At 35.7% G+C, this 25995-nt stretch overlaps 2 protein-coding genes across 2 annotated transcripts; one reads left to right on the forward strand and one right to left on the reverse strand.

The window, feature by feature from the left end:
- Positions 1-1563: 1563 nt before the first annotated feature.
- Positions 1564-16339, reverse strand: LOC113391417 (uncharacterized). Its single transcript, XM_026627379.2, has 13 exons — positions 16040-16339; positions 14328-14429; positions 13104-13228; positions 12377-12525; positions 10717-10844; positions 10083-10189; positions 7761-7877; positions 6717-6850; positions 6136-6244; positions 5095-5129; positions 4593-4836; positions 3472-3586; positions 1564-2604 (listed from the first exon to the last, which is right to left on the reverse strand). Exons 1-13 carry the CDS (start codon positions 16196-16198, stop codon positions 1678-1680), a joined length of 2451 nt encoding a protein of 816 aa, XP_026483164.2. The 5' UTR covers positions 16199-16339; the 3' UTR covers positions 1564-1677.
- A 284-nt stretch (positions 16340-16623) lies between these two features.
- Positions 16624-24165, forward strand: LOC113391393 (uncharacterized). Its single transcript, XM_026627352.2, has 5 exons — positions 16624-17487; positions 19729-19920; positions 22118-22290; positions 22995-23220; positions 24075-24165. The coding sequence occupies exons 1-5, from the start codon at positions 17321-17323 to the stop codon at positions 24142-24144; spliced, it is 828 nt and encodes a 275-aa protein (XP_026483137.2). The 5' UTR covers positions 16624-17320; the 3' UTR covers positions 24145-24165.
- The last annotated feature ends 1830 nt before the right edge of the window (positions 24166-25995 follow it).

The following is a 25995-nucleotide window of genomic DNA, read 5'->3' on the forward strand; positions in this document are numbered from 1 at the left end:
GACATTCATTTTTGATCGACATTCCACAAGACACATTTAATAAAACAATTTTTTATCATTAAATCCAGTTTCGCGGGTACAGAAAGGGACTCAAGCCCAAAAAAGTATCTGTGTCCTTGTGACAAATCGTAGTGAACTTGAAATCAAGCACTATCTAGAGGCAAATGTTGCTTAATCCTAGAAAGATAATTAGCGCCTCAGAGGCGCCCGCGAAATACATATTTCGCCGCCATTTTGTTACCGACGCGCGTACAAGTTTGTGTTTCCGCGCCAATTCAGTCGTCGGTCAACACTCGCGCGAGACGGCTGCTTTTTTCGGTAAGTACCACAGTTTTGCTGTTAGAGCGATGCGTTGCGCTCGGGAGGCGCATGTTTATCTTTTGTGTAACTTTCGTCACTTTCATAGTGATTTTGTTTTTGTTATTTTTACTTATTTTTACTAATGTACGGTAATTATAAAGGTTTTTTTTACTGGTGAATACTTATTGTAAGAGTGTTGGATGAAAGAGAAATTGTTTCTTTATTGAATGAAGAAGATGAAGGCGCAGATGACGGCAGTGACAGTGAGATTGAGGACCATGTAAGTGAAGACAATGTGCAAAGCGATACTGATGATGAATGAGATGAAATGATGATCTATGAAAATTCGAACGATACTACTTTCTCGAAAAGTGGGTACGTCTATGGTGTTTCGATGGATGTTTGACTCTTGTATCATACAAGCCGAAGCCGTCAAAGATGGTGTATATGTTGTCCTCGTGCGATGAAGGCGCCGTCATAAATTCTACAACTGGCAAACCAGAAATGATTATATTCTATAATCAGACTAAAGGCGGCGTCGACACATTTGACCAGATGTGTTCTTCGATGTCCTGTTCTGGAAAAACTAACAGATGGCCAATGACAATGTTTTACGGCATGTTAAACATAGCCTTTGTCAATTCCTATGTGATTTACACTTACAATGTTTTAACAAAAGGAGAAAAACCATTGAATCGGAGAGTATATGAAGAAACTGAGCACTGAACTGACAGCAGCATGGATGAAAACAAGGTTGGAAATTCCTACTTTACCAAGACGCTCGAGAGAAAGTATCGAGAATATCCTTCCACAAACTAACCGAGAAATGTCTGAAGAAGCTGATGAGGAACCTCCAGCTAAAATTCGACGGAGGAATGAGGACGAAAAGAATGTCCAAGATGACGTGCACAAAATGTAAACAGACAGTGTGCGGAAAACATAAAAAAGATGTTTGTGGTACCATAATCTTTAATATACTAAACATTAGCTAGTATCGTTAAATATAATTACTAGCAGCCCGTCTTGAAATTCGCACAGGTAAGACAAAGTTTGATGATGAGTAATTTTGTTAACCAATGAAGCATTCATAAAATATTAAGGATTTTATGAAAATGCAACGACAGAAAGAAATGAAATTGAATGTACGCAGCGTTGACAATGGACCGCTTGATGGTCAGTGATCACAACCGTTCAAGGATTACACCCAATCCTTACACCGTCGATACGCCACCCACCTTAGGAACTAAAACATAAAGGAACACAGTGCCTGTAGTAACACTGGCTCACCCACCCAGACGGATTCGCACGAAGCCCTACCACCAAGCGACTTCTCAATGTTTTGTTGAGAATTTGATTGTTTATATAACAATTTCAAATTTATAGTTTTATTTTAAAGAAACGATCTAAGGACGTCTGTTTCAAATTATCCGATACCTTTTCAGTTTTGATTTGATATTTTTTCAAGGGAACCACGTCAATATCGGGCCGGCTTATAACATTGTCCAAACAATTCAAGACATACTGTCTCAGCACTTTCGGAGAATCCTTGTTCGATTTCTTATTTTTCTTCTTGCGTTTCGATATTTTCAATTTCAACTTTTCATCCTTGAATCTGATTTTCAAATTTATATTCTTATTACGAATCGAGAGATGCGTTTTTGATTTACGCTTTTTCTTATCGACTTCCCCGTCAGATTTTCTATTTTCTATCATTTTGGTAGTTTTACGTCGTTTACTGGCAACACTGTTCGTTGAACGTTTGCGTTTTGGCGGCTTTTTCAAATTCGATTCGTCAGTTTCACACAATTCGTTTTTGAAATCATTTCCCTTGTGCTTCTGTTTTGAATCCTTAAACTGTCTATCGACTTCGCTTAAATACTGATTTTTGAACGTTTCGATGTCAATATCCAAATTATTTTTCTCTAAAACTTCCTTATCGAACGTGCTGAACTTAAATGCATACTTCTCAGTTTTCTCTGGTATCGATACATTTTTCAGACACCCATCATTTTCAGTTTTGATCAGATCAATGTTGATAATTTGGTCATTCTCTGATATTTCAATCGAATCGTTTTCGATGTTGATTTTCTTCAATTTCTTCGGTGTATCAATTATTGATAAGCTCTGGTCGCTGTTGTAGTCCGCTATGAATTCCGATGGCAGTTGAAATGTGCTGTTGGAGTCATCGTCCTCGGCCAGCGAATTCTCGTTGACCTCTACTTCTCTAGATGATTCATCTTTTGTTTCCGCACTGGTTATATCCGGTTCTGTTACTTCAGTCTTTGATATATCTGGCATATTCTCCTGTAAACATAAATTTATTTGTAAACTGTTATTGTTTAAGAACAAAATAGACACGCAGCGCGGCGATTTTGGTGATGGAACACATTGAACCACCTTACTTGGTGGTAGGGCTTTGTGCAAGCCCGTCTGGGTAGGTACCACCCACTCATCAGATATTCTACCGCCAGACAGCAGTACTCAGTATTGTTGTGTTCCGGTTTGAAGGGTGAGCCAGTGTAACTACAGGCACAAGGGACATAACATCTTAGTTCCCGAGGTTGGTGGCGCATTGGTGATGTAATGAATGGTTAATATTTCTTACAGCGCCTTTGTCTATGGGCGGTAGTGACCACTTACCATCAGGTGACCTATTTGCGCGTCCGCCTACCGATAGAGATATCATTAAAAAAACCCCCACATATTTAGCTTATTTGCTTCAGCTACTTACATTGGGATCAGAGTAATGTATGCGATGTTGTCCAATATTTATATTTATTTATTTAAATTTGAGAGTATGCTAGATACCGCAAGCCGTCCAACGAACGCTCCTGCAGTCTACTCCAATCGAAGAAGGAACAAAGATGAACAAAACTTAGTTTTATATATGCCACAGATATAAGGAATTGTTAATTATAGGGTACCAATGTCTATGGGGGTTAGTGACCACTTACTGTTAGGTGGCTCATATGTACATCCAGTTAAACAATAAAAAAATTACATACAAAATATTACATAAGATTATTTTAACTAAACTAATCAATGAATGGCCCTTAAATGTACACACCCAACTATCATAATAATTTGCATTTATAGATACAGAAATTGAGGGTACCTAGCATCTGCCCCGCACACATAGATGTAAACTAGTACTTATTTAAAGTATCTCACCTCTAAAGTACGTTCTTCATCGTGTAATTTCTTCGGAGAGTTCCACTCCCTTATTAATTCTTTAGTTTTAGTACTTTCTTTTGATATGTTATTAATGAAGCGTTCCAGAATCTCACTGTAAAACATAAAATAATATCAATAGAGTTATAAAATTAACCTAAAACCTGTCCCCCCGAGCCGAGATGGCCCAGTGGTTAGAACGCGTACATCTTAACCGATGATTTCGGGTTCAAACCCAGGCAGGCACCACTGAATTTTCATGTGCTTAATTTGTGTTAAAATTCATCTCGTGCTCGGCGGTGAAGGAAAACATCGTGAGGAAACCTGCGTGTGTCTAATTTCAACGAAATTCTGCCACATGTGTATTCCGCCAACCCGCATTGGAGCAGCGTGGTGGAATATGCTCCATACCTTCTCCTCAACGGGAGAGGAGGCCTTAGCCCAGCAGTGGGAAATTTACAGGCTGATTATGTTTATGTCTGTCCCCCCGATGATGGTGTCGTTCTGACCGAGACCAGCTGTGTGCAATCAGGTGGCAAATCCGACACGATCGGAAATAGTACAGACGCAAGACCAACAGCTTTACACTCTTGCCGACGCACGAGAATACACACTTATCTCAAACAATAACTTTATCGGGAAGACTTGGATCTTCAACATAGGACCTCGGGATCTGTAGCCTTATATCTAGCCATCAGACTAGAGAGTCCCCCTAGAAACCATTGCAAATGGTAAAGTTTTATTCGGTGGTAGAGCTTTGTGTAAATCTGTTCATACTTTCTACCGCTAAACGGCAATACTCAGTACTGTTACGTTCCGGTATAAAGGTGAGCCCATATGACAGGAACGAGACACATAACATCTTAGTTCCTAAAATTGTTGACACATTTTGTGATTCAAGCGGGTTCAAATCCAATCAAGCACCACTGAATTTTCACTTGCATAATTTTTGTATATAATTCATCTAGTGCTCAACGAAGGAAAACATTGTGACTTATTTCAATGCCACGTGTGTATCCAGCAATCTGCATTGGATCAGCTTTGCGTATAAGCTCCAAAGAGAGAGGAGACCCAGCAGTGGGATACAAGCTGTTACTTTAATAAATAATTATTATACTAACTTGATAATTTTCTTCTTAACAACCAAAGGCTTGGGACGTTTGAACTTGTGCCGCACTTCTTCCAGAACATTCTGATCGAGGACGAGGCTCTTCTCATTCAGCTTATCATACAAATCTCTATTCAACAACTTCAATGGTGACGATAGTTTGTTCTCAACACTCTTCAGCGGTGATTGTTCTGAAATTCTTCCTCTTGGAGATTTTAAGTTGAGTTCTTGACGACTGACTTCAGTTACTGATTTATCTGAAAATAATTTAACGGAACAATTAATAATGTTATGTGAGATGGGTGACGAGACTTATCGATATTTTGGAAGTAAAATTAAAGTCGATATAAGTAGTTAAGTGAAATAGTCTTGTATTATAAACAAATATATATTAATCATAAACTCTTAGTAGGGCACAATATAGCTGAGTTATTAGCAAATCGCATCAAATACGTAAGTAAGGTTTCTTTTATTCCTATTTCGATTGGAATAGACTATAGAATACTTGTACTCACCTCCATCGCCCCTCATAGAATTCGATGTGGACGAGCTGAAATTAATTAAATCATATATAGAAACACACACAAAAATATCTGATTAAAGAAATATTAAAATACATTTATGTAGGGTAACCGAGAAGCTGCGTGGAAAACGAATCTCAAGGTCCATGAGAGTCGGTAATGAATGAACATGAAACATGCATGTTATGAGGAGGAATGAGGACAGTGTTATGAGGAAGGCCTTGAGCATGAACGATGGACGGATTCTGTGAAAGACGATATGCCTAGAAAGAATGTTACTTGTGAGATGACGTCAGACTGAGAAGTATGGAAGAAGCCATGAGAGGATGATGACATGTAAGGATGAAGTAAACTATGAAATATGAACAATTTTATGGCCTATGAGACTCAACAAGAGAATCCCAAGAAGCGTTAAATTAAAAAAAAAAAATTGTCTATGAATGCTGGTGTACAAGTCAGGTCAAGGTAAAGGTCATCATTATACAATGATCATCTGACTATTTCTGTGTAATATCAAGTATATTTAAAATAATCATATATTTAATCAACCTCACTGAGATACTTTCACCGGGTCTTAGGTCAGAGAATTTTCTATTCCGAACCCGTGGTAGTGTTTAATTTGAGAATCAATAAGTATAATACTTCTATGTTTAATTTAATTTGTACCTATATCAAATCAAATTATTTGTGTTTTCAATTTTAATTTTATTAAGTGCATGTTTAATTTTTATTATGTCTTTAATTTTTATCAATTTAAACTTTATTTTTTTTTTTAAATCTTTCTACTCGTGTTGCTATAATTATGTGTTAATGTATTTTATAAAATAAATATTGTAATTGTTGTGGCTACTTTAAAAAGTTTCACATGTTAACTATTTTCATTTAATTGTGTTACATTTGTCATTAAAACATGTAGCAGCTACTAGTGGCCCTTAAAAAAAAAAAAAATATTGAATAACCGAATTTGATTTGATTTTAAACATCATATTCAACTACTGTAGTATTCGTATAGTATTAACTGTATTGATTGTATACTTATATAGCGTAGATCTTGCTTTGGTCCGTCTCAAAGACATCCGACTCGGCATCACTGGACCGAACCGACGTCTCTGCGTGTTATCACCACTTTGAGATGGAAGGGGCACTGGAAAATATATTAAATATATTACAATGATAGGGTTCTACTATGTTTGAAAAAGTACTTCAAAATGTTGATTTTCCTAATAAAAAACTACAAAAAATATATTACGGCAAAATAAACACGATTTCTTGCCATAAAATTAAATTAAATTTTAAACCTTTTTTTATATAACGCTGTCAGTCATTTTGATGACGTCACATTGTTAAAAACAACAGTCGTGTGTTTATTACGTATGACCGGTACTCATTCGACGTTAACAGCTATAAATATTTGGTGTTTTTTGTGGAAAATAATGAATCACAATCGCTATTGCGTTATAAATCCAGAAAAGTTCTTTATTAAGTGCCAGATGATATTGAAATGACAGTTTCTGCCTTTCTGACGTCACACCATGGCGGCTCGTGTTAATTCGACTTTTAATTTATAAAATAACAACGCGCGTTAATGACCATGCAGGACCGCGCGCGGCGCGTACCTCGCGCGAGGGCGTGCAGCGCCCGCGGGGAGGGCCGCGCGGGCGCGCAGGCGGCGCACACGCGCGGCGCGCGGCCGCACTGCGCGTGCGCGCCCGCGCCGCCGCACAGCACGCACAGCGAGATGTCCCACGCCCTGGAACGACAGCCGGTTTCGGGTTATCGGTTACAATTATTTAATAGATTCCTCTTAGTATTCTTTTAACTCATGACTGATGATTCTCTCCAGTTTATTATATACCATGGATATCACTGCGTATTGTGAAACAAAGTCCGCACGTCTGTCTGTCCGTTGTATGCTTTTAACAAGCCCGCCAAAGTGATATTTAGCATTGTCGTGTCCGGTTTGAAGGATGCTTGATTAGGCACAACGGACATAACATCTCAGTTCCCAAGGTTGATTATGGGCAGCGGTGACCACTTAACGTCAAGTGGCACATTAGTCAGTCCGCCTACCTATTACATAAGAAAATCTTATTCTATTATATAAAATAAAATATGTATCGACAAATCTAGGACTTCACTAATATTTAAAACTCATCACATAGTCAGATTAGCCCACATGCATCATGATTATATCGGATGGAACTCAATATGTGTATCAACCAATCCACATCGAACAAGCACAGTAGAATAAATTCCCAGACACTTCAACATGACAGAGATTAAAGGGACGACCTCCGTGGTCGGGTAGTGTGTACACCGGTTTTCATGGGTACGCCACTCGAGTCGATGTAGAAAAAGTTCATTAGTTTTCTATGTTGTCTCGGGTCTGGATGTTTGTGGTAGCGTCGTTACTTCTGATTTTCCATAACAAGTGCTTCAGCTACTTACATTGGGATCAGAGTAACGTATGTGATGTTGTCCAATATTTATTTATTAAAAACACAACCATTCGAAGACATTGTCCATCAAGTATTTGCACTGAAATCTTCTCAGAAATTTTCTATATCTTCTGGTATCATTTATATGTAAGAGTTTAGTAGATTTTGAAGGTATGGAACACAAAAACATCCTTATCCATTGATATTATTCATTGTATGTACCCAGAATCAGCGTCGTATTCTCTCCCCATCGGACACTTGCAGTCTTCAACGGAACACACAACGGTACGTTCATATATATCTGAGAACGCATTCTGTTCCAACTCCCAAGCCGCGTCCCTGTAATTAAATGATAATTGAATTTAATAACAATCTTTGCATATTTATCGTAATTCCGGTATCCTGTTGTTAAAAATACATTGCTCTACAAAGAGTTACTGACTCTAAGGCTATTTGACAATGCGAAAAATAAATTGTCAATTATTATAATCAGTATATTATGACTTTAAAAATGGTTATTTATTAACGAAAGTTGAAAATAATAATTAATTCATTCAAAAATCCATAAATAAAAATGTATTTTTTTAAACGTTGGTCACGTGACACAGAACGCTCCTGATTGGTCGGGCTTATGATGACGTCACTTGCTTGCCAACCTCGTTTGCCTACTGTATGTGGATCACATGTGCCACAGATTACAATACAGGCAAGTGACGTCGCCGACCCCATTGCAGCGCCATATTGTCAAAGTAGCGTTTTCGCGCGCTATTTAAATATGGAATTTTTAATTTGATATTTTTCAGCAAATATGTACTAGAATTTAAAAAAAAAAACAACTTTTACTGGGTTCCTTGACCTCTACTAAATATTATAAAAATGGATTTTAAAAAAACCAGTCAAATAGCTCATTGCAGTAATCAGATTGTGTTTGTTCCTTGTACCAATGTTAGTAATACATTTTTTTGACAAAATCATTAATATTTTCCGTCACATACATAAAAATCAAAATATACTTTACGAGTAAGGCTTTTACAAGGACCTTTGAATTGTCATTTCACAGAACTATATTAAATGTAAATCTTTCCTACTAATAAACTTATTTTTTAATTTTTGTATGATACCGTTATTGTCTTGTGATGTCTGTGTCGCCATTTTGTGTTATATGTTTTAGGCGTCCTGGAACAAATCCCTGACATTTTTCAAAGCTAAACACCAAACATTTTCCCTGCGTTAATTTCATATAACGTCGTAATTGGCCAAATTAGGGAGGAAAGGAGGGAAAAATAGTCAATAACGCTATGTTAGTTAAATACAATTATACATAGTATATATACATATATAATTGTACATACTGACATACTATGTAATTAAAATAATTTAACAGAGTAACTAATGACTGTCTTGCCTTGCCTTGGTTCATCTCGGTAGATTATACTTTCCAAATCGATGATACCTCGAACATGACGATTCCTACCCGAATAAAAGAATATTTTGATATCTACCGAAGAGTCATTCATTCGCCGTTTTTGTCACATCAAAGTATTTTACTTTACTGGTGTATAATTCGACAATAAGTAATGTTACTTTATTGAACAAAGGAACTTGATTTAACATCTAATCTGATTACTATAAGACTCTTATTAATATTAACTGTATAGATAACATACTTATCACTTCACAGTATAAAACAAAGTCGCTTACCGCTGTCTGTCCCTGTGTATGCTTAGATCTTTAAAATTACACAACGGATTTTGATGCGGTTTCTTTTAATAGATAGATTGATTCAAGAGGAAGGTTTACATGTATAATACATGCACAATATACTAGAGAAACACTGATAATTTTTTTGAGCTTACATTGCAAACGCTGGCTGAACCCTACGACATAAATCAAAATAATGTACTACAGCATTGTACACCATAAAAAGTTCTACAAAAAAAGTCCGCGATGGTATATGTCTATCTCTTAGGGATAACCCACAATAACCATTTTTATCCTTTACTTTTTACGAGAAATAATGGCATATTTTCGAAGCGATTTTATTCAATACACCATTAATCCTTATCCAATTACCTTAAATACATTGTGCATTTAATATAGATCAATATAACCCTTCACAGCGTGTAATTTAAATGAATATTTTCGAAGATATTACAGATTTAAAACGCAGGCACATAGCGGTTTGTATTGTCTAACGACTGAAAAACTGTGAACGTTGTAAGACATTCTGTAGTATATTTAGTATCAGCATTGCATCCGTGCGAAGCCGGGGCGGGTCCCTAGTATAGCGCAGACATTGCTTTGGTTAGGATCTACTCTCCGAACCGGTGGTAGCTTTATATTTATCCAACATGTCATATAACATGAAGATTCAAGTGCTTTTATGAGCTTACTCGAATGAATAATATTTTGATTTTATATCCTGCCTGTAAGTCATCAAGTATTAACATAACATAACATAACAATAACTTAACAGATATATATATACATATATATATATTTAGAAGCAAAGTTTAGTATATAGATTTATTTCTATAAACTAACCTATCCGGTATGTAGTATCCTTGATCCAGCACTGCTTTGTAGAAGTGATCCTTATCGTTACACAGCGGACACTTCAAATAATGGACGCCAGCACTCAGAGCCATACGCTGGAAATTAAATATTTATATGTGATTACAGATTCAAGGTGACTTAGTGCTTGGAACATGTGCATCTTTACCAATGATTGCAGGATCAAGGACTGAATGCTTGTATAATTAATTAGTGTTTATAGTTCGTGCTCGGTTAGGAAACCAGAGCCGAGATGGCCCAGTGGTTAGAACGATCATTTCGGGTTCAAACCCAGGCTGACACCACTGAATTTTCATGTGCTTAATTTGTGTTTATAATTCATCTCGTGCTCGGCGGTGAAGGAAAACATCGTGAGGAAACCTGCATGTGTCTAATTTCAAAGAAATTCCGCCACATTTGAATCCAGCAACCCTCATTGGAGCAAATGGAATATGCTCCAAACCTTCGCCTCAAACGGAGAGGAAGCCTTAGCCCAACAGTGGGAAATTTACAGGCTGTTAATGTGTAAGGAAAGCATCTTGAGGAAATTTCAGTGAAATTCTACCAATTAATTGAATATGTAAGCTGCCCCTTGTAGTTAATAAATTTAAGGTAACAACTTTACCTCTAAACAACTTCTATGAAACCACGCATCCCTTCCACAGCACGGAGGCCAGAACGTCTGATTAGTTGGAAACCCGTCCACTGACTCATAGCATATCACACAGACCGATTCCACGGTCTCTTGACATTCTGAAATTGATACAACACAAATATATTACAATTATAATTTAGATAACATGCTATCAATCTTGGGACCTAAAACGTTAAATCCCTTGTGCCTGTATTTACAACTGCTCATTCACCATTCAAGCCGGAGCACGACAATGATAAACATTGCTGCTTAGTAGAATATGTGCTAAATGGGTTCACCACCCATACTCAGGCGGACAAGCACAAAAGCTTCAAATTAAAACACCTTAGATAAAAGATAAACAAATCTTTGATTAACATATTCCAAGTAAATTGCTAATAGCTCGGCTATATTCACTACAAACAGCTGATCAATAAATCTCTATTTATAATACGACGAGAGCCGAGATGGCCCAGTGGTTAGAACGCGTGCATCTTAACCGATGATTTCGGGTTCAAACCCAGGCAGGCACCACTGAATTTACATGTGCTTAATTTTTTTAAAATTAATCTCGTGCTCGGCGGTGAAGGAAAACGTCGTGAGGAAACCTACATGTGTCTAATTTCAACGAAATTCTGCCACATGTGTATTCCACCAACCCGCATTGGAGCAGCGTGGTGGAATATGCTCCATACCTTCTCCTCAACGGGAAAGGAGGAGGCCTAAGCCCAGCAGTGGGAAATTTACAGGCTGATTATGTTTATGTTATATAATACAACACTATTACACTTAACTACTTATATCCACTTTAATTTGTTTACATAGTTCTTATAAAAAATTCACTAACATTTAAAATACGATTCCCAAATCCACGAAGAACACCACAGATCATTAAGACCTCGACCAATGACGTCGCGTTAATTCAAGGTCAAAGTTAATTATTTACCTTAACTCCTCCTACCATTGAAATTGACTTTATTTTAATTTTTCGACAGAAAAAAGATACTTAGTTTTTTGATAGAATCACCATTTGATATAATTTTTTGTGACCATTCTACTGTGCTTGTAAAGGTATACGTTAATTTGTACTTATTGTAAGCCTATAAATTATTTTATATAAAATATTTATAAATAATCATTTAAGGTTGTATAGCTTTTAGCTATTGAGTTATATTCAATCACAGAATTATATAAATGTGATGAATACTCTTTGGTTTGACATTTTTATAATAAAAGTAGAGGAAGAATATTTTTGAATTTGACATGTGAATTGTTAATCTGGGTTGCAAAGCGGAAGATAATGGATGATCGTAACAAAAACTGGAAAAATAAATATTGTAAACTATATTAAATATTGTTAATTATTTGACGTTCCTATTTACTTGAGGCTGGGTCTTTTAATTATAAATGCGAAAGTAACTCTGTCTGTTGCTCTTTGACAGACAAAGCACTGAACTGAATTTGATGAAATTTTATATGAAACAAGCTTGACCTATAAGGAAGGACATAAGCTACTTTTTTATGCCTCACACCTGACGATCAACCCATAATATGCGAGCAAAGTCGCAGGCGACAACTGGTTGAGTATATTTTAATTTACACTCGTGCTGGAGATATAAGTTCAACGATTAAATTTTAAAACAAGCCATACCGGTATCGCTTGAGATTTTCTTATAAATTTTCTTTGAATTTTGCCGTTTCTCTCGCTTTAATTTGTTATGAATCGACATACGGACTCTCGCCTTGGCCATGACTGCATCTGCTATTTTCTGCTTCGGAGCGTGATCCTTGCAGAATGATCTGGAAATACCATTAATGCAATTAATACCTTATTGTACTCAATTGCAATTCCTAGTTTTGTGCCGAGATTGCTCTGTGGTTTGAACATTCTTTTGCTTCATTAGAGTTTATAATTCATCATGCATTCACTTGCTTGATGAAGGAAAGCATTGTGAGGAAACCTGCTTGTGTGTAATTTCACTAAAATTCTATCACATGTGTATCCACTAAAACGCATTAGGGTAGTGTGGTGGAATATGCTCCAAATCTGCTCATAACCCACCATTAGGATATATACATTGGTTTACTTACTTAAGTGAGCTTACAATCAAATAGATTATTTAACGGTAAATCACTCATCTCCAGCATAACTTCACCAGCTCTAGCTGAGTAGAATACGAGTCTACATAAACCATTTATAATGAAGGAAACGCATACAAAGAAAAATTATTTGGAAAGAATACTTGCAAGCGTACACAGTACAGCAGTCCAAAGTTTCATCACAATCAGATGACTGTTTAGGAAGACATCCAAGACAAACATATAAAAATTTCTTTAGTAAATTATTGTGGAATATCAATATAAATAAATATACTCACTTATAATTTCCATAAAACAATGAAACTGCTTGCTTTTCCCTCCCACATGGCAAATGAAACTGTTTTCTACACTGAGATACGCTGCACCCCAACGTGGCACCATCACGACTACAGTACGAACATTTCTGGAATATTTATTATATAATTATTAATTTAGGCGAAAAACCAGAATTTATAAAAATTTTGAAGACAACCATAGTAGTTAAAATCTTTGTTAATCCTTAAGCGACACAAACAAAAATATTATACATATTGGTGCGTATAATAAAATATGATACTCAAGATACTATACACATAAATAAATAAATAGATATTTAACACCATCACATACATCACTCTGATCCCAATGTAAGTAGCTAAAGCACTTGTGTTATGGATATCAGAAGTAACGACGGTACCACAAACACCCAGACCCGAGACAACATAGAAAACTAATGAACTTTTTCTACATCGATTCGGGACCTCGGAGTGGAGTAACCATGAAAACCGGTGTACACACTCGACCACGGAGCTCGTCAAAAAGAACAAAATGGTCTGAACACTAACTTCAACAATCATTCAACATGAATAGGACGGGGGACTTTAGGAGAATGAATGCTATTAGTAAGGAGTTGTTTAGGACTAACTAACAGGACATGGGTTATTATATTATTATGGGTGGAAACTTCGTCAAGAATATTATAATTAATTAATTTAAATAATCATGTAATCTTGTGGCACCTATCAATATCGAATCATTTGTAAAAAGTACATCGGTAAAGAAGGCATATTATTCAATACAAGATTATATAGGTGATAAAAAAGCGTGTAGCTTATTGACTTCCAGGCAGGATTATAAACATATATAACTGTATTTAACTGACATGACTTTGTATTTTGAAATGTTGAAAAAGAGTAAATACTGAGTTCCTTGCCAGTTCTTCTCGTAGAATCTGCATTCTGAACCGGTGGTAGCTTCACTTAATATAGTTAAAAGACGATTCAAAATTGCTTGTAAAAGTCTACTTGAATAAAGTATATTTTGATTTTGAACCTCAACCATCATTCTCCCATCATACGTAACATTGTCGAAATAATGTGCCTGGTTTACACAACTAAAAACCATTAAACTAAAGATTGAATCAAATTAGCTGCATAGTTTAAATAGAACAATATTACAAGTGCGAAATTCAAGTGTCTATTTAAATTAAATGTACATTTTAACAATAATAAATTTGAACTTACATGTTTTTTACTCCTTTCAATTTCAGCCAGTATATCGGGATACAGGAAGCCGAAGAGACCGTCTTCATCTTTACCCCTCTGTATTAGACAGCAAGATAGCAGCTGTAACAAATTAATAAATTTCATTAATTAGTATATTCAATCAAGATATGCACGATTATTCCTGACCCCTTGGCTATTGTCATTCCCACTCCTAACACCAGTGATAAGCTTCAAAGAAGGGGTAAATAGGAATATTAGTAATTCCTTAATTAATTTGGGGCATTGATAGTATTTACATTAACATTAACAGCCTGTAATGTTCCCACTGCTGAGCTAAGGCTTTAGAGCATAATCCACCACGCTGCTTCAATGGGGGTTGGTGGAATACACATGTGGCAGAATTTCATTGAAATTAGACACATGCAGGTTTCTTGGTGATATTTTCCTTCACCATCGAGCACGAGATGAATTACAAATACAAATTAAGCACATGAAAATTCAGTGGTGCTTGCCTGGGTTTGAATCCGAAATCATCGGTTAAGATGCAGGTGTCCTAACGACTGGGCCATCTTGGCTTATGATAATATTTAAAAAAAAAATAATTAAGATATTCCTCATACAAGGATCTTCTGAGTACTTTGAATGAGGATTGTTATGGATGTGTAGTTTTGGATCTGGATATGGCTATATAAATATATTTTACCGGTTTTGGATATCAGATTATTTAGAAATTTTAAAACAATTACCAGGATATGATATTTCTTTATTTGTAGGCTACTATTTAGTACCAGGTATATTCACACGAAAAAATTAGCCTTAAAATACAATTAGTTACTCTCTTCAAGTATGCAAAAGAAAAATTATGATAAACATTATTTTTATTGGTTGCGGTTAAATTACGGAGCTCCATAACATCCCTATATTCAATCACTCAAAATATTCCTTATTCTGGTAAGCTCTTATTGGTACTTTGATTTGTTTCTTTTATATTATTTTTCTTATTAATATTTTTGCAATTTCTTTTTTAAGAACATTAGTATCAACATAAGATTAAAAATTTATTGCAGGGCAGTCAGTCCAGCGACAAACCCCTTTATGTAAAACAGATCTCAAGGAGTTTCTTTTCTGATTTTATGAAATTTTGAATGAAGCAAGCTTGAACTCCAAGAAACGACATGAGCTACTTTTTTAAGCCTAACACCTGACAACCAACTAAAACATTAGTGAATTTGTGGGTCAATAACTAGTTCACTTTATGTAATATGGTTTTAGCAAATGATACAGGCATTATTTTGTTAACATAATTAAATATGTTGTAAATTTAATCAGTACAATAGCTCAAATGCAAATAAATAAATTATGTCATAGTTATGACAGAAATACTGCTAGGAGTACTTCAAATTAATCTTCATTTGTTAGCTAGATTTATGTATGTATTGTTATTTGATGTTATTTTGTTCAATATTATTATTTCATAGGAGTCCAGTAATCATTGTAGTTTAGATCTCATGAAAATGTGACTACAGGAAATTACCTCAATATACAGCAAGATATTCTAACATTTGTCGAATGTTGCCGATTCTACTGTAAGTATATCAAACACAATACTATGATTTTCCTGAAAACATTTTGATGGTAGATCAAGGTATTTAATAATATCGGCAGCATTCACAATTAATATATTAATAGCATGGAAAATATATTTATAGCAAAATTACTCGTAAACTTACCACGCAAAAGTAATGACAATGAATATCACCTATTCTATACAATTTACCATAGGTTGTCTCTTCGTCCACCATTCGTTGGCAAAATGCACAGGGTGCTTGTTTATCAGCTAAGGAAGCAAGAAATCTACTTGCTTTTATAATTTTCGTAGAAGCCATCATTAAAATAAAACACTACAAGTACACAAACTAAAAAATAGCACTTTGGCTACATTTAAATAATCAGCGAATTACAACTGAAATTAAATAATTATACCTTTTACATTACACATCTAAATAATCATGTTCAAGCCAAAAGTATTACTTTTATTAATGTCAAAACAAATTAATAGAACAGCGTTTGGCGGCAATTTTTCATTTTCGTTTAGGAACATAATGATTTGATTTTTTTAAATTATTGTTATATGTGTTATCGTAGTTTGCTAAAATAATAAAAAATGAACAATATAGAATAATTTAAATAACTTAATTTACTTATAGTGAATTACGATAATTATTTTATATGGCTTTAAGAACGTGCCATACTTTGTCTATGAAACGAAGAAAATGGTTTTGACATAGCCTTTAACTAAACTTGAGCGTCAGATCATTTTTTCAGCATCTAACTGTATCCTAAAACTTCTAAAGATCAGAGGTTCTTTGTAATCTAGCGTTATATTCGAAAACACATTCAAGGTTATTGTTTCGAACAAGGAAGTAAAAGGTGCGTTGTCTATGGTAAAAATGATTTTTCATTAAAAATTATGAGCAATTAGTGTCAAGCAACACTTAAATAAACGTCAAAAAAATCCAAAAAAAAGCCGAAAGGCAACTGTTGTAGTTTTTAATTTAGTTTATAAACTTATTTGTGTTTTATTATTGTTGATAGTATCTTTAAAAGTGTACCAACTATTATTTTATCTAGTCTTAAACATACCTATTTTAGTTTGCGGGCAAACTGAGTCCATGACGTTCGCTAATGTGCCATAAAAATCTTGATGGATGACTCTTTGTTGTTGAAATAGTGATTTTTGGTGCTTTAAATAAGAGTTGTTCAGCGAAATCGTTTGAAAAACATTCGCGTAATAATCATTACACGTCTCGAATGTGATATATATTGAAATATCCTTTCTTTTAAGAAATCCCGCCATAATACTGCAAGTGATTTTTTGATTGTTTCGTAACATAATTTAAGCTATAACGTTTTTAAAAATGGAACAATTGCTCAACTTAAGCGGGAAAAATACCAGCGCTGATGTAATACGCCATCCGTAGAGTCTAAAAAGATTCTAATAAGAAGAAAATATGTCAACCTTGCAAGACAGTCAGTCCTTCTGGAATATTTCTAGTGATAATACAGATTTGAAATATGAAAAATGTCGTAATATAACCGAGGAAATATATAAAAGGATTGACATAACATTTAAAATAAAGAAATTGGAGACAGGAACACAAAGTGAATCTGACTACAGGTAATAAAAACTCATTCTAATATAATTATAAAACCTATTAATTAAAAGAAATTCGAAAAAAGAATAAACTTTTTTTTAATTATTTAATTTGATTTGAATTCGGAACAAAGGACAGAACTGGGTTCATAAAAATAGGTTTCTTTTAATCACAATTTGTATTGTTTATTGTGTTGAATAGAAATGATTTCATAGTTATATCATTGCCTTTTCATTACTTAGCCGTTGGTCTAATGGCCAACAAGTAGATAAAGCAGATCTCAAGTTCCTGTGTTCTAACCCCAGATCGGGTCAAAGAAACATTATCGATAAAGATCTTCAGTAAAAGGTCAGAGTCTAAAAGTGTGTATGTTCCCATGCATTAGAAAACATGTAAAGCCATAGGGCTCCATAACTCTTTCTATTTATGTCAGATTTCCATAACATCAGATTATGAGAGTGTACCTTTGTTTATACACAGTCGTTTACTACATGTAAGATAGTTGGCTTGTCTCCCTTGAGATTGGCTGCATTTGAAATCAGTTTGACAACATTGTCACTCTACCTAAAAAAAAAAAATATATCCCGCTGAGTTTCTTTTGCCGGTTCTTCTCAGATCCGAGGTGCTAAATTCCGAACCGGTGGTAGAATTTTGACAATCAATAAACAAGTGTAAACACTTCTATATTGAATAAAGATTTTTGACTTTGACTTTACCGTCAGATTGTCGATACTAAATATGATTAAGGGCTCAACCCTTTTCCCTTTTCCCAAGAGTTGTGTATGTGGTTAACATATAAAGCTGACTAATTTACAAGTCTGCCTTCCTGTTCAAGAGAAAAATTATAACAGTTAAAATAAAAGGAAAACTACATCAAATATTTTGAGATGATTGGACTAAGTAACCAGTTCGATTTGCCTCATTGATCTAGAAGCTGCATTAGTGTCTGTGTTTACCAGGATCCAACACAGCTCGGGTCAATAAAACTGACTCATGGTTGTGTTTCTGAACTTTTTTCATTGATTGAATCGAATTAAATGTATTTTATTCAAGTTAACATACAATAAAGCATTTTTGAAACATTTTTGACTCTGACCACAGTTTCGAAAAGCAAGAATATTGACAAGAATCTCACTTAGTTGCTCATTTTCATGCCTCATGTGTTCCCAATGGTATGTAAGAGGGCAAATGTTTTTCGGATTAGTTATGCGTTTGTGAGTCCTGGATAGTTTAGATAATCCACTCATGATTCTATAGTAAGATATCCTTTAAATGTCATTGGCTACTGTGGCATAGCAAACTTTTGTATTGCTTTCGGTTCTAAGGCTGAGTTAGTCAGTGTACAGACACAGGGGACAAAACATCCTAGTATATAGATTTAGATATGTTAGTTGTACAGTGTAAAGATTGATTAAAGTCACAATACCATGTCTATTGAGCGGAGGTTATTAAAAGTAAGGATAATGTAAAATAACAGTGTGTAAATCTCCCACTGTTTGGCTCAGGTCCCCCCTCCCTTTTGATAAGTTTTGAAGCTTTGACCGTGCTGCTCCAATGTTGGTTGGTGGATACATATGTGCCAGATTTACATTGAAATTAGACTCATACAGGTTTCCTCGTAATGTCTTCCTTCACCACCGAGCATGATAATGAATAGGCACGAATTAAACATTGATATTTAGTGGTGATTGCCTAGATTTGATCACAATCATCGGTTAAGATGCACACACACATTCTAACTGGACATCTGGCACTGGGCCATCTCGGCTTTTTAAGTTGTGATAACTAACATGAAGCGTATTTGCTCTAGTCTGGTTGATAAGTTTTATATATACTCTAATCCAATCATAACAGGAAAAAAGCCAAATAAACAAGATTTGACAGCAAATTGACGCGATATCATTGGTCGAGAGTTCGATTAATCTATGATATTCACTGTGGATTTGCGAAAAAAAAACGCATTGGCGTTTTGAACGTCGACGTAACTTATCAGAATTTTGGAAGTAAAATTTAAGTGGAAACAAGTAGTTAAGTGCAATAATGTTGTATTATGAGTAAAGATATATTAATCATTAACTCACAATTGTGCACAATATAGCCGAGTTATTAGCGAATCGCATGAAATACGTAAATCTAAGGTTTGTTTATCTTTTTTCCTACTTCCATTGAACTAGACTACATGGTACTTGGTGATTTTGTTAAGAGTTTCAAATAAAATTTGTCAACTATTTAATGATCAATGAATGATTTGTATGTTATTCCAGTGATCAAATAGATAGTAATGAACTCAGCAACGAAACAGACCTGTTCGCTTGCGACAAAAGTTCAATATCGAGCAGTACGGAGTTAGAAGCCCTGGAGCATGGCAGTGCGATGTGCGAGAAGTTCATCAATAATAATAACAACGAAGAAACGAAGAAGAAACCGACCACAGTTTATAAGAGGCCTCGGAAAAGGTAAGATTTTGATGGTCGATGGTGACAGAGCCGGCTCAAGCTATGCTGGGGACCTTGGGCATCCAGGAATTTTAGGTCCTTTTGGTAGATATTTGGCCAGGCTTTGAGTATAGTTTCCAATAAACGGTGCGGTAATTTTCGTAAATTCGTAGGAATCTGATTGGTTGTACAATCTTATGGCTATTTTATAGCCATTTTTGATAAATATTTTAGTTATTTCTTACAAATATATCACTTTCGAATACATACATCAACGTGAGCACAAACGTGTTAAGGAAATTGTTGGTTCTTCGGGGCCCTCTCAGGATGGGGGCCCTGGGCATGTGTACCATGTGCCCTATGGTAAAGACGGTAATGGATGGTGATGGTACATATTTTTTTTTTCGCTTATATTCGCAATCAGCCCTAAAGCTATGAGCAAATCTGTTCTGTGATGCTGGAGGGTTTTCCCATTGGACGCATCACTGATGATGGTGACGTTTTAGTCGTCTCACATATTGGTAGTGATGTGCCGGATATCCGTGTCCGTATCCGCGGATATCCGAGAGAAAAGAAAGTTCCGTATCCGTTCGTTTTTGGCGAATTTTTAACGGATCTTTTACCTTATTAATTTTGAACTCGGACGAAATTTTTGTTTGATTAGGTAACAATGAAAAACTGTTATATTTCGTTCAGTTTATATTTTATTTCTTAAAACCGTATTTGGTATTTTTATTTAGTATCATACCAATAGTGTAAACTCAAAAGTTCCAAATACAAATCCTTATAATGATTTCAATCACAAATCATTGTAATAAACTTATTAAAATGATGATAAGTAACATTGTCGCTTCTTAGCAGAATCTTCTTTACAGAATAAATCATATTCTTGAGGGTTTCTCTTTCGCAATGCAAGTCGAAACATGTCCTGTCTATCACGAAAAGCGTCTAATGGCGTCAACTATCGTTTCAAGGTCAGAGTACAGTACAAACAAACTGTTACCACTTTAAGCGTTAACTAAAAAAAAAAAAAACTATTTACCGCCGTATTCGTGGATCTTAAGATCGAATATCCGTATTCAGATCCGTATCGAGAGAGAGTTAGGGTGAAGGATTGTTCTCATTTCGAGATGCTCGTGCAACTTCATTGTTGGTGATGTACCATGGTACCCTTGGAATTAGGCTCTCAATAATTGAGGTTCTCAGGATCTTGTTCTGTTGGCGCTGAATTTATGTTGGGTTGTGCAAGAGATGCACTGCCCTTTAGTTGCAGAACATATGTCTGTATGGTGATGGTATATATATATTTATGATATAGGTAGGTGGTAAGTGGTCACGGCCGCTCAGGACATTTGAGTTGTAAGATATATTAACCATTCAAAGAAAATAAAAAAATTAACAATTCTATAAATCCTCCCCGTCGTTTGCTGACCTTGAAATAAGAAAATTAAACCAATACTAGAGGGTCCCCCGCGGTCATTCAAAAGATTTTTTGGGAATTTCGAAACCTATGACAGGTTTTGTTTCGATTTGATTTCATTGTAAACTGCAAGTCACTCGTCTACATTTGCCTGATGATGAAACCTCTTTTGAATTAAATTTTTAATATCAAATAGTATACATTAGTTCAGTGTGAATTGGAGCCCGTCGTAAACAATTTACTTTCATTTTGTTTACGTTTTTTAATTTATTCTTATACTTCAGTAGCCCCACTCTCTAACTGGCCGGTAACTTTTCTCAAAAAAAATTCTTTGTTAATTCGTGACAATTTAGTAAAATGCCATTAAGAATCCTCTAAAATTTTCTGCACATCTACGACTGGAGCTCTTCAAAATGAGACCAAAACCGATCTTTTACGTGCAGTGCCCGATCTACCATATGGCATTTTGGGCTTCAGCCCAGGGCCCCGTGGATTTACGTGGCCCAGCTAAGTCAAGTCAAAGTCAAAAACAGACGCTAGTGCGAAAGAATCCATAAATTTATTAAATTAAACAGATCGTATGGTTTGCAGCCCTGCGAGTCCTGCAATTAATCAAACCCGTTCAATTAATTCAATTCAAGTCTACGTTCAGATATGTCTTAGGTGGGCCCCTAAATAGTGTTAGCCCAGGGCCCCCTAAACTTACGTTCCGGCCCTGTTTACGTGCTATCGTCCCATAATCACTGGGACATGAATCGGCTTACGCTATCAATATATAAGATATATATTATTTTGAAGGTTTCGCAAGCGTGTTAAGAAGCAGCAACGTTCGAAGCGCGACTCGGACGGGTCGAGTGACGAAGCCCCGCTGAGCCGGGTGGTCGACTTGGACTTCAGCCGCGAGAGCCGCGTGACGCCGTCACCGTCACACGCCGTGATGGGCGTGCCGAATGTGGTCATCACACCGATTGGTAAATTGATATTGTTCTCTATTAAACCAAATATGGGATACCTTGTCACCGATAATAGATGATCACGATGTCCTCCTAATTTGAGTCATGATACCCTTTCCTACACAAGACTACACTAACATACAGGACATGTGTGTGCATAGGTGTCCGAAAACACAGGTTCTGGGTATGGGCGATTTCCGATTTTTCTGACAGTCTTGTAATGGATATTTGGATTAAATATCAAACTCAAATTCCTTTATTCAATACAGAAGCATTACACTTACTTATTGATAGTCAAATGAAACACTACCACCGGTTCGGAAAAGGGAACACCCTGATCCGAGAAGAACCGGCGAAAGAGACTCAGCGGGTGTTTTTTTTTTTTGTCAATTTTATTAGATATTGCATATGAATAGAAATAGTCAGGATCGTTTCATTCCCAAGTTGTCATTATCGGTGTTGACATTCAGATGTCGCCCTGTCCTCGTTTAACTTTACATTGTACGGTACGTGAGAAAGAGATGAAACGAATGTTGTATCGAAGTCGGTCTAACATTCGCCTCGTCTCACTCTCGCACAAGGGTTACAGTAAGGATAAAGAGAGATGGGGCGAATGTTTCATGAGTTCAATGTTGTCGTACTTTGACGTACCAGAACGATGTACTTGAATAAATTAATTTATGGTTTTTGTATTTGATTATTTAAGTATTTTCATGTTTCAGATTTAAAGAAATTCAAGCTGCCATTACCGGAGAAGAAATCGACGAAGAAAAATGATTCGAAATGCCCTACAGAAGAATCCAAAGACAAAACTACACCGTCCGCCATAGACAAGCCGATTGATGATACGAAAGATGTCATCGACAAGACGGTTACTGAGAAACGGAAATCAACGGAATGGAATTGCTCAATATGCAGCTTGTCTTTTCGTGGCGAGAGAGGGCTGAGGTAATAATAACTATGTATAAATAGACATTGGACAACATCACATACATTACTCTGATCCCAATGTAAGTAGCTGAAGCACTTGTGTTATGGAAAATCAGACGTAACGACGGCACCACAAACACCCAGACCCGAGACAACATAGAATGCTAATGAACTTTTTCTACATCGACTCGGCCGGAAATCGAACCCGGGACCTTGGAGTGGTGTACCCATGATAATCATTAGTCGACCACGGAGGTCGTCAATGTATATGTCGCAGGCAAATGGTTTAAACAGTCATCCTATTAAACGCCTAGTCAGTTTACTTAACGGTGCTGTTCGATCAGCGGCCTGAATGACACTCTTGGCCGATTAAGCTATTTGCCTGCGACAAATATTTCACTTGGTACTGCTTTTTGCTTGGTCGTCTGGGTAGGTACGACCCACTCATCAGACATTCTACCACCAAATATTTTTATTAAATTAGCAGCCTGTAAATTTCCCACCGGTGGGTTAAGGCCTCCTAAGGCTAAGTGGTTAGAACGCGTGCATCTTAACCGATGATTTCGGGGTCAAGCTCAGGTAGGCACCACTGAATTTTCATGTGCCTTATTTGTGTTTATAATTCATCTCGTGCTCGGCGATGAAGGAAAACATCGTGAGGAAACCTGCACGTGTCGTAATTTCAAAGAAATTCTGCCACATGTGTATTCCACCAACTCGCATTGGAGCGGCGTTTTGGAATATGCACCGAACTTTCTCCTCAACGGAGAGGAGGCCCAGCAGCCCATACATACATAACATACATAAACAGCCTGTAAATTAAAAGAAACGTATGTAAATGAGTTATATTATTGTAAATTTTCTTATTCCAGGCGTCACATGACAATGTCCCACATCATAAACCCGCACGAAGCAAAGAAGTCCAACGAGAAAGAGGAATGAACGCGTACAGGTGAATTGAAACGTCGAAATTGAAAAAAAAAAAACAAAAACCCCTCGAGAAAGTAAGACCTTGTTCGTTTGAAACTTTTTAGTCGAATATGACATTTCATGTGTGGAGTTTATCGTAGTCGGGAGAAGTATCTTCGTGTAAAAAAAGTGGTCCTCGAATTGTATGAAATCGTGATTATGCTGCTGGAGCGAGACTTTTGCGTGAGCGCGCTCTATTTGATAATAAATGAGACGATAGGAATTATATGTCTTCGAAATGTTACAAGTTCTTATTAATTGCATCTTCATTCATTAATCATGTTTATATTGTTCGGAATTTTATCTTTAAATCTATTCTAATTATTATAAATACGAAAGTAACTCTGTATGTTACCTCTTCACGCTTCAGCTTGAGTCCCCGGTCGGACATTTTTAATTCACCCCTTGACGGGGCGACGGTTTGTGTCATGTACAGTTTTGTAATTTTCTCGCTTGTAAAGCCAATTCATTAGATATGATCTAATTTGATTTAGAAAAATCGAGGTAATTAAAAATGTTCCCAACCAGACAGACATTAAGGTTGCATTTTGATTGGCAAATCAGTTTTAAAATAGAAATATTATGCACGTGATAACGTAAGGAGTACGTACTCCTTTAAGACATCCGATACCCCCCCTCCCCTCCTATTAGTTACATGATTAATGGACGATCCCTAAATGTTAATATATGTTTGGCTACAGTATATTATGGTAAGTATTACTGATTTCATACTTTAGGGATGCAGCCGTACGAGATACTTTTCCTGACCTCCTAAACTCGATAGTTGTATTGGAATTCGATTCAGTGTTGCTAGCTTAAAATAAATGTACAGCCAAGTTGAGTGTGACTTGTCGAATCAATCGAACTTAGCAGTATTAAAGAATTTAAATTGTGTCATCCAACTAAATTGGATATAAACCGATTCATTTGATATTTCTTCTATAATGTTCTACGTTGAATTTGGTAGTGTTACCAACATTTTAATGTTTCGTTTCAATGGAATTGGTACATGGATTTATTTATGTATTTATGAATCGGGAAATATATTAAAGAAGGGGCATATATTAAATACATATATAATAAACACTTGTTAATTTTATTATTTTTTTATCGCTATGTTATATGCCGTCGGTAATGTTCGTAAATACTATGTTAGTCATTGCACAATAGTTATCCTGAAGTTCTTTATATACGTATATCATAAAAAGCGTTGCGTTTCAGTTGCTTGTAACTGTACTGTACCGAGTACCGACGACAAAAAAAAAAAAAATTTTTTTTTATTTTAATTTTGTTACAAGTAAGGTGCAGGTTACTTAAAAAATGTTCCGTCTTCTTCTCTCCGATGTCAAATTATTTGTGAAAGAAGGAGAGAAAAGATTCGTGTTTTTTACTCTTTTTAAAATTATAAATGCGAGAGTAACTCTGTCTGTCTGTTCTTTAACGGTTAAACGGATTGAAGTCCAAGAAAGGACGTAGTCTAAATAAGAGTTTTAAATAAATTCAATCTCATATTTTTTTAAATGTAATCCGATATATTTAAATCGTTAAGTACTCATTCCATTGAAATGTACTATTTTTTTTTCTCTCGTCTTAATACATAAGAATTTTCAACCGTGTTCCGTTGGGAATCGTGTCATTTTTCCATCTAGTATAGTTAGATAGTAGATAGCATAATTCGGGGTTTTGGAATTATTTGGAGGGGAAAGGGGTGTGTGACTATTGTATGTCATTATGGTGTTAGATTTGTGCTGGACGATTTTTTAAATAATAATTTATACAATAATTACTTTAAATTAATAACAAAAACCAATTAAAACGACAAAT

The sequence above is a fragment of the Vanessa tameamea genome, chromosome 31 (assembly GCF_037043105.1).
Source record: "Vanessa tameamea isolate UH-Manoa-2023 chromosome 31, ilVanTame1 primary haplotype, whole genome shotgun sequence".
NCBI classification, from domain to species: domain Eukaryota; kingdom Metazoa; phylum Arthropoda; class Insecta; order Lepidoptera; family Nymphalidae; genus Vanessa; species Vanessa tameamea.